General features: G+C 45.1%; 1 protein-coding gene across 1 annotated transcript in view; it reads left to right on the plus strand.

Annotated features, from left to right (window-relative positions):
- Window positions 1-9,262, plus strand: part of elmod1 (ELMO/CED-12 domain containing 1) — a gene marked incomplete at both ends in the record, with an annotated part of 10,088 nt that extends 826 nt beyond the window's left edge. Inside the window, 9 exons of the mRNA XM_084447274.1 lie at window positions 989-1,134; window positions 1,284-1,312; window positions 1,996-2,093; window positions 2,648-2,777; window positions 3,744-3,877; window positions 4,438-4,506; window positions 6,632-6,682; window positions 7,768-7,901; window positions 9,087-9,262. Coding sequence (XP_084303400.1) covers window positions 989-1,134; window positions 1,284-1,312; window positions 1,996-2,093; window positions 2,648-2,777; window positions 3,744-3,877; window positions 4,438-4,506; window positions 6,632-6,682; window positions 7,768-7,901; window positions 9,087-9,262 — 967 coding nt within the window. The remainder of the gene's footprint in view (window positions 1-988; window positions 1,135-1,283; window positions 1,313-1,995; window positions 2,094-2,647; window positions 2,778-3,743; window positions 3,878-4,437; window positions 4,507-6,631; window positions 6,683-7,767; window positions 7,902-9,086) is intronic.
- Window positions 9,263-10,076: the final 814 nt, after the last annotated feature.

Below are 10,076 nucleotides of genomic sequence, written 5' to 3' on the forward strand. Positions count from 1 at the left end.
AGACTATAGATCTAGGACTATTAGGTGCAGATTAAAGTTGAGATATTTATAGAAAATACATTCCCTCACACAATCTCCCATATTATGCTGCTCTCTTTCTCTCTCCCTCTCTTTCGCACTCACACACGAGTATACACACACACACACACACACACACACACCAAAAACAACAACAACACACATTAAGGACATCACCAACATAGTGAAAGTAGTGCAGTGCTCTCATGTCCCTGGCACAAGGCTGACACATTTCTAGAAGCGCTGTCGGTTCAGTTCGGCAACGTGCCGTTCTTCTCCCTCTGTCCCAGTTGTGTGTCTGAAACGACACACTTTCATCAGAACAGCCTCTCACTTCTAAATACAGCACCTGAGAAAAAGAGAGCGACAGATAGGCTACAGAGAGACACGCAGAGATGAATCCTGTGTAGTCAGATGCAGAGTTAGGAGACAAGTTCTCTACATATACTTACTGATTTCCATATTAGAGTTCAAGTTTTCCTACAGTATTCTGAAGAGCCGCTGTCAAATGTTTAAGCCTTGGGAGACTCTGTCTCCCTCTGATGAGATACAGTACTCTCCTCCCTGACTTCTTAGTGCTTATACCTCTCTACTGCTCATATCTCTCTCCTGCTTATACCTCTCTACTGCTCATATCTCTCTCCTGCTTATACCTCTCTACTGCTTATACCTCTCTCCTGCTTATACCTCTCTCCTGCTTATACCTCTCTCCTGCTTATACCTCTCTACTGCTTATACCTCTCTCCTGCTTATACCTCTCTACTGCTTATAGCTCTCTCCTGCTTATACCTCTCTACTGCTTATACCTGTCTCCTGCTTATACCTCTCTACTGCTTATACCTCTCTCCTGCTTATACCTCTACTGCTTATACGTCTCTACTGCTTATACCTCTCGACTTCTCTCCTCCCTTTCTCTCTCTCCGTATATTTCTCTCTCTCTCTCTCTCTCTCTCTCTCTGGCTCTTCCCAGGGTCGTGACCCAGTTCTTTGCGTTCCTGTACTGTAAATGCCTGTGGCGCGGTCTGAAGTTTGTGATCAGGAAGGTCACTGGACGTTGTGAGCTGCAGCGTATCTGCTACAATAACAAGCCAGGGGCCCGCAGGACCCTCAAGATCGGTAGGCCTCCCTACTGCCCGACTAGAGCATAATCAAACACAGATCAATGGCGCGCGTGTTGTTATGAATGTAACGTGTGCATGGATGCTGCCTCTGGATATAGAATGTTGTTAATGAAGTGTTTATTGACTCTCTTATTCTCCCTGCAGAGTCTTCTCTCAAGTACTCCCGGAATGAGGTATGTATCCTTCAACCTACTTGGATGTTTCTAGAAAAATGACCATTCTGGGGCCTCGGTATCAATCATGCATCAGAACCAATCCGTGTATAAACCGCGTGTGAGATTTGTCAATATGAACGTTCGCTTGAGGGTGTGTGTTTGCGCACAGCCATGACCACAAGGAACTACTTGTCAAGCATAGCATAGTGAATGAGGAAAATATGTGAAAATGTGTGAAATTAACAAATAAATAATTGTATTGTATTTCCATTGGGAATTATTGCATTTATCATGACAGGTGACAACATATAATTTGACCACATCAGTGCGTTTGTTAATCATCCATATTAAGTGCAGCACACAGGGGCGGGGTTAGGACTGGGATCACTGTCACCTCCGGTGGTATCTAGAGGAAAGGCAGTCCCCATGACAGTGGTACCAAGTAGGGGCATTTAGAAATGCAAATAGCCGAGGACGTATAACTCTCCTCGGATCGTTTGTTAAAACCACACGTTTTCTATGCGTGGGAACATTTTAAATGTAGTTTCTAAGTAGTTTTTAAAATTTTCGGTTAGTTTCTGCTCAATATTGATAATCAGGCCCTATCAAGTCTGTTGTTCGTTCTCCTGGCCTCCTTTTCACTTCACACTCCTCCGATCTAATTTCTTGTCCTTTCTTTCCCCTCCTTCCTCTCCGCCCAGCGGCTGCAGTCTGCCGTCAGCGTCCACCCGGAGTCTGTGGAGAAGACCATCGATGACATCATAGCCCTGAAGAACATCAACCCTGACACCAACCCCCAGTGAGACACCACTCTCGCTCCGGACTCATCTCATATCACATAGTAACAGCTTATCTACCAGTACAACCAGACCTCCAAACCTCCAGACCTCAAGCATGACCCCGACCTCTGTAATGGATTTTAACTGATCTAGTCAAAAAGGATTTACCAAGATTCGCTCAAACAGGTTAAGTCTGGTTTATTGAGAAAGGACTTCCTGGACAACGCACATGAGTGGTTGATCCAAAGAAGTACCGCCTCCTGGTCAGCGCGGCCTTATATTCAAGCAAAACACAGGTATAGCGCTTCCAGGATGTGATTGGCTAACCCATTGTACGTCATATTAAATGGCAGGCGTCATCAACAGTGGTCGAGAATACAGACACGTGATATGAGAAAAGGCGGTAATTTCTTGAAGGGACAAAGGGACGTCTAGGTGTGTTGACCTCCTGGAGGGCATCCTGTCATGAATTAGGTTAGCACAGCTATGTGCAAGGTCGAGGGAGGTGGTGAATTACAAAAGGAGATGATGAAACTATAATTTCTATGACACCTCCCTGCCTCTCTCTCCCCAGGCTGGCCATCTCCCTGCAGGCCAGCCTGTTCCAGATTGTGGGCTACAGGGGCCTGGTGGCTGAGGTGGAGAAGCTACGCAGGGAGCCTTATGACTGTGACAATCCTGAGCACGAGCAGATGCTGATGAAGGTAAAGTATGATCCGCTGTAGTCTCAACGCCAGACCCATGAGAGTTCTTCCGCTGATACACTACGTCAGCTACGCTAACTACGTTACTGCACGCTGCAGATCTCTCTATGGGTCTGGGACACTTCCTGCAAAAAATCCTGGCAATTCATTGGTAGCACGACACCAATCAGTAACAATTTTCACGATCAGGCGTTCTCACCCATAGATATTCCCCCGCCCATCTAACCTGGGCTAGCGTCTCTCATTGGCTGCTACGACCTGTCACTCTTTCAATTTCGACCCATCGATACGCCCTCAGAACACCAGCTTGGGCGGCGAAGTGGCACAGACTCTATTTCAGTATGTAGTATGCAGAGCACAGCGATTAGACTTAATATTTAAGTCTGGAGAGAGACTAGATCCTCTGTAGACTGAACTGTCCCTCTCTAGCAGCTGTCAGTGCTGCCCCCTGCTGGCCGTATCTCTGACCTGTCCTCCTCTCTGATCTGATCTGGCGTTACCCAGATAGCAAGCGGATGTGTAATGATTCTGGGCCATATATGGGCCGGAACTAAGCCACAAGGGCCAGATCTGGCCTGTATATGGCCCAGATCCGCTTGCTACCTGGGTAGGATGCATGTGTGAATGTAAGGGGACTGGATATCACTGTAAGATGTGTTCCATGAATTTACTCTTTTTTTTTTAAGTGAGGAAACCCGTTGCTTAGGGGCGTTGCTGTAGATGTAGCTCAGGAGGTAGAGCGGGTCGTCCAATGATCTTAGGGTCAGCGGTTCGAATCCCGGCTCCTCCTGACAACATGTCAGGCAAGAACCCACTGAACCCCAAATTGCTCCCAATGAGCAGACAGGCACCTTGCATGGCAGTTGCCGCCACTGGTGTGTGTATGTGTGTGTGAATGGGTGAATGAGAGGCCTTCATTGTAAAGCGCTATAAGTCCATTTCCCATGTGTCCCCTCCCTGTGACAGCTGTGGCAGGAGCTCCGCCCCGACTCCCCTCTCTCCGGACGCATCTCCAAGCAGTGGTGCGAGATTGGTTTCCAAGGCAACGACCCCAAGACCGACTTCAGGGGCATGGGTCTACTGGGCCTGCGTAACCTCCTGTAAGTGTGTGTGTGAGAGAGAGAGATGAGTCATGTCTGAAATGAGTCATATCAGGAGTATATTCTCTCCAGATAGGGACACTGCATCAGTATGTTTGACTTGTCATTGTAGAAAAGGTTAGACAGCTACAACAATGGAAATTGGAAAATATATTGCACACCAGTCTGTGTCGAAGCTTTTCCTTATTTATATTCCTACTGCTGTAGATACAGTATTTCATTTCTGTTCCTTCTGCGGTAGATATTTAATTTATATTCCTTCTGCTGTAGATATCTAATTTCTGTTCCTTCTGCTGTATATATTTAATTTCTGTTCCTTCTGCTGTAGATATTTAATTTCTGTTCCTTCTGCTGTAGATATTTAATTTCTGTTCCTTCTGCTGTAGATATCAAATTTCTGTTCCTTCTGCTGTAGATATTTAATTTCTGTTCCTTCTGCTGTAGATATTTAATTTCTGTTCCTTCTGCTGTAGATATTTAATTTCTGTTCCTTCTGCTGTATATATTTAATTTATGTTCCTTCTGCTGTAGATATTTAATTTATGTTCCTTCTGCTGTAGATATTTCGCTGAACATGACAAGGCAACAGCCCTGCAGGTGCTCCATGATTCCCTCCAACCTAAACACAGGTTGGTTACAGCACACACACACACACACACACACACGTACATACGCAAACACATGCATATACACACATAGCCCTCATAGGAACTGGACAGTTCTGGCTTTATGCACGACAGTAGACCTCTCTACAGATTACAGTATGAAAACTGTAATGTTTCACTAGGGTTTTTAAATATTATATTTAATATTTCCATCAGGAGGACCAGGATTGAAAACTTGTGGGAATTTGAGGGATGAAACCAAATTAATTCTAAATTATCAACTGTAAAACAAGTGCACACAGTTGTTGTTAAAGCTCAAGAACTTTTTTATAGTTCAATATTCACCTTTACTTGCGATTAGTTTATGAATTGGCCTGAGCAAGATGCCAAAAATAATTTCTGTGACTCATCATGAGACTACACTAGACCCTGTGAATTTATTATTTTAGAAATTCGGTGTACTGGATAGTACACTGGCGGGAAATCTTGTGGTGGAAGCGGAAGTGACGCGTTTTGCGTGTCACAATATCAGGAAGACAACAAACACTTCGCCCCGCAAATATATCTACATGCACATAAAAGAAAGACGGCCGGTATTTACCTGCATTGAGGCCATCCTTCCAGAAAGACCATTGAAGTAGCTACAATCTTCCAATCCAGTCTGCTCCACGCACGTTTGTTATCATATTTTTTCCCCATCATTACAGCAAGTGACTAGGGAATTGTGGGAAGTGTGGTTCTTAAAACGCAGTGCCGATTTTATCACGACCAGAGGGGCCGCCAAAGTGCCGAGATATATAATGAAGCTTTAAAATGTAACCATTTATTCGAAAGTAGTGAAATAGTTCATATAAAAAGAACCTCAAGCTATTTTAAGTCTTTCTAGGGAAAAATAGATAGATAAAAAAAAAGATAATCTACTGTTCACTGTAGTGATAATATTGCTATTAACAGATGCTACTGGCCCTAGTGGCATGCAATAAGATAATATATAAGCACTATATAGATGTATCATGCTTTATAACTGATTCATACAGTAGATGTGACATAACCACCAATGTCAAACATCCCAATCTCAAAAACCCTATTAGGACATGGAAACTAGTCTGCATACGTGTCTAAACTAGTCTGCAGACGTGTCTAAACTAGTCTGCAGACGTGTCTAAACTAGTCTGCATACGTGTCTAAACTAGTCTGCATACGTGTCTAAACTAGTCTGCAGACGTGTCTAAACTAGTCTGCATACGTGTCTAAACTAGTCTCCAGACGTGTCTAAACTAGTCTGCATACGTGTCTAAACTAGTCTGCAGACGTGTCTAAACTAGTCTGCATACGTGTCTAAACTAGTCTGCAGACGTGTCTAAACTAGTCTGCATACGTGTCTAAACTAGTCTCCAGACGTGTCTAATCTGAAGAGAAGTTACTGTCGGTCAGCACTGATAAACCTCCTCCTCCACACGATTCTACTCAACACTCACCACCTTGTGTCGGTCTGAAGACCGTTGTGTTATGTTTGTGAGTTCCTTTGCAGTGTGGAGGCTTGTTTTATGGTATTTGCTTTGATCAGCATCTCTCTGGGCATGCTCACTGGCTCATGCCAACCAATCAACACGCTTTCTGTCCCCTGCTCCATGTCCTCCACCCCTCTCTCACACACAGGACCGTCCCCACAGGGCCAAGGTACCTCGTCCATTCACACCGTCATTCACATCATTTCAGTTGAATTATCTAGCTACTTTATCTTCTGTAGTCGTTTGTGTTTTTTTATTTTGATCTTCGTTCCATCCATGTATTAATTGCTACCTTCCTTCATTTTCTGCTGCCATGTGGTACTGACTCACAATGGTTTCTCTAGCTCAGTCTTTAATCATATGAAAATATATTTTATCGGATTGTAGTCCTAACTATGTTTTCACATTGTAGTCCTAACTACGTTTACAGATTGTAGTCCTAACTAGGTTTTCAGATTGTAGTCCTAACTAGGTTTTCAGATTGTAATGTAGTCCTAACTACATTTTCAGACTGTAGTCCTGACTACGTTTTCGGATTGTAGTCCTAACTACGTTTTCGGATTGTAGTCCTAGCTGTTTTCAGATTGTAGTCCTATGTTTTCAGATTGTAGTTCCTAACTATGATTTCTCCTTCACAGTAAAATTCCCAAGGCAGAGTGGGAACAGAAGAATGCTGACAAGGCTATTGGGTGAGTGTCCTATCCCGGATCCTTGTACCACGCAAGTACGCAAAATGGCGGGTTTTGCATAGATGCTTCTACAAAAAATACATCCATTTCCTGTGTCCCATAATGCAAAGTGCTAAAGCAGACATTACAGAACATCAGAAGACAGCAGGGTAGCATGGTCAGGTCAGCCAAGGTAAACACTGAGGAGCCTTCGATGGACTCTATTGATTGTATGAGACTTGGGCAAGCTAGGAGCACTGCTCTGGCTGCTACAGATGGCTGTGTGTGTGTGTGTGTGTGTGTGTGTGTGTGTGTGGGTGGGTGTTCACTGCTCAGCACCCTAGTCTCAACGCCAGACCCATCAAGTTCTTTCTCTGATACACTACATAAGCTACGCTAACTACGTTACTGCGTGCTGCAGATCTCTCTATGGGTCTGGGACACTTCATGCACTTCATGGTATTCAAATCCAGGCAATGCATTGGTAGCGCCGGAATTCCGGCGCCACCAATCAGTAACGACTTTCCCGATCAGGCGCTCCCACCCATAGATAAGCCCCGCCCATCTAACCTGGGCTAGCGTCTTTCATTTGCTCAATCTTTAAATTTTGACCAGTCGATACGCGCTCAGAACACTAGGTTGGGTGGTGAAGTGGCACAGACTATTATGTAGTATGCAGAGTGAAGTGATTCAATGTAATATTTGAGTGTGGAGAGAGAGAGAGGGAGAGTACAGCACCCTGACTTCAGTAGTGGCATTCTGCTGCACCCTGCCACTGTTCTGTCAGATGGTTTGTCATCTGTGTTCAGTGGGTCCTCATTAACTCAGATGAGCACCATGTTTGAATAGGCAGTCACACACACACTCACAGTGGGGTGTCTGTGGCTCAGTGGTAGAGCGGGTCGTCCAATGATCGTAGGGTCGGCGGTTCGAATCCCGCCTACTCCTGTCCACGGGTCGAAGTGTCCTTGGGCAAGACACTGAATGCCCAAATTGCTCCCAATGAGCAGCCTAGCGCCTTCCTTACATGCTGTGTGAATGGGTGAATGAGAGGCCATTGGCCAAACAACAACACAGCAAATGAAGCCTGTGTTGTCTCCTTCCAGGTACTCGTTTGCCATCGTAGGCATCAACATCACCGACCTGGCCTACTCCCTGCTGGTGAGCGGCGCGCTGAAAACACACCTGTACAACGTCGCCCCAGAGATGCCCAGCCTACTCCACTTCCAGCAGACCTTCTGTGAGTAGTATGATTATGTGTTTATATGCAGCAGTCCCATAATGTTCTGGAGTATGGTGCTGCCAGCTTCATTGTGCTTGCTATAACAGGGCTGGGTAAACAACTTGCTCAACAGATACTGTGTAGGGTCATAATGATGTCAAATACCGTATGTGATACTGACCCTGTGTCCTGGAGGTCAATGTAGCGCACAGTGTGATATAGTGAGACTTCTCAAAACATGTAATGAAAACTGCAGATAAATGAGCACCCCCCCACCCCCCCCCACCCCCCCCCCCCCACCCCCCCCCCCCCCAACCCCCCAAAAGAAAAAAAAAAAAACCCTCACTATCTACAAAATAGGGGAAATCAATATAGAAAAAGTCAGAAATATATTGATAACATGACCACATTTTTTGCATTGCTTACAGAACTGTGTTTGAATGATAAGCACCTCAAATGATGAGATGATTTTTGGCAGATCAAAATTACGATTTCCCTCAGACTTCAACAGTATTTTGTACATTTGTTTTGATCAGACCAATTGAGCCCTAGACAAATCTGATTTAGGCACTATTAGCATATGCAACACCCCCCTGTATTTAGGCACTATTAGCATATGCAACACCCCCCTGTATTTAGGCACTATTAGCATATGCAACACCCACCTGTATTTAGGCACTATTAGCATATGCAACACCCCCCTGTATTTAGGCACTATTAGCATATGCAACACCCCCCTGTATTTAGGCACTATTAGCATATGCAACACCCACCTGTATTTAGGCACTATTAGCATATGCAACACCCACCTGTATTTAGGCACTATTAGCATATGCAACACCCCCCTGTATTTAGGCACTATTAGCATATGCAACACCCACCTGTATTTAGGCACTATTAGCATATGCAACACCCCCCTGTATTTAGGCACTATTAGCATATGCAACACCCCCCTGTATTTAGGCACTATTAGCATATGCAACACCCCCCTGTATTTAGGCACTATTAGCATATGCAACACCCCCCTGTATTTAGGCACTATTAGCATATGCAACACCCACCTGTATTTAGGCACTATTAGCATATGCAGCACCCACCTGTATTTAGGCACTATTAGCATATGCAGCACCCACCTGTATTTAGGCACTATTAGCATATGCAGCGCCCACCTGTAGTCCTAGCTGACCCCGGCTCCTCCCCCAGGCTACCTGATGCAGGAGTTCCAGCGCTTCTGGACCGAGGAGGACCCCTGTGACATCATGGAGTTCAACCGTGTCCGTTCCAAGTTCCACAAGAGGGTTCTGCGCCAGCTGAAGAACCCTGACATGGCGCTCTGCCCACACTTCTCCGCCTCCGACCTCCGCCTGGTCAACCTGTAGGCAAACCCCTCTAATCCCTGACCTTGACCCCGATTAACCCCTGCCCCCCTACCCAGACACCACCACCCCCATCATCCTCGGATCTAGAGTCAGCTAATCTTCGGTCACACCTGATCCAGGAGAAATACCTAACTGACCTGAGATCAGAACCGTGGTATAACTTCATCTTATACTGCTCATCTCCCTCCCAGTTACTCTATATCACTGCCAACAGCTCACCCAGCCACACACGTACACACACACACACACACACCTCACACACGCACACACACACACACACCTCACACACGCGCCTCTCCCCCAACAGCAACATTAGACCACCAGCATCACAGTTGACCTCGGTGATTGTAGGGGTGCATGCGGAGGCCTGCACATTCTTGTCTGTTGCTTTTATGATCACTGATATGATTGTACCACGGCCATTAGTTGCCAATTATGTATTATCACAAGAATGGATTTTGATAATGATAGACATGCTTAGTTTTCTCAGATAAATGAGCCCCTCTTAAATGCATTGTATTGTGATAAATCTTCTGAATGTTTGGACTTGAGAGTCTAGGATGCGCTGCCTCCTTTTCACCAGTAGGTGGAGCTGTTGAACAGTGTACTGCTGTCAGACCAGCACACCCAGTAAACCTATGTGGTTGCGTAATCCTACTCTGCATAATGTACTCTAGTCTACACAGACAATAGAGAATCTGTTTTTGTTTTTTCATTTGCACAACCATGTATTGACTAGTACCAAGACGCTTTTTTATATTTAAAACAAACCAAGAAGATAAGCTCACATGAATTCATCCAGACAGTGTACTAC

Source organism: Borostomias antarcticus, assembly GCF_949987555.1.
Source record: "Borostomias antarcticus genome assembly, chromosome: 1".
NCBI classification, from domain to species: Eukaryota; Metazoa; Chordata; class Actinopteri; order Stomiiformes; family Stomiidae; genus Borostomias; species Borostomias antarcticus.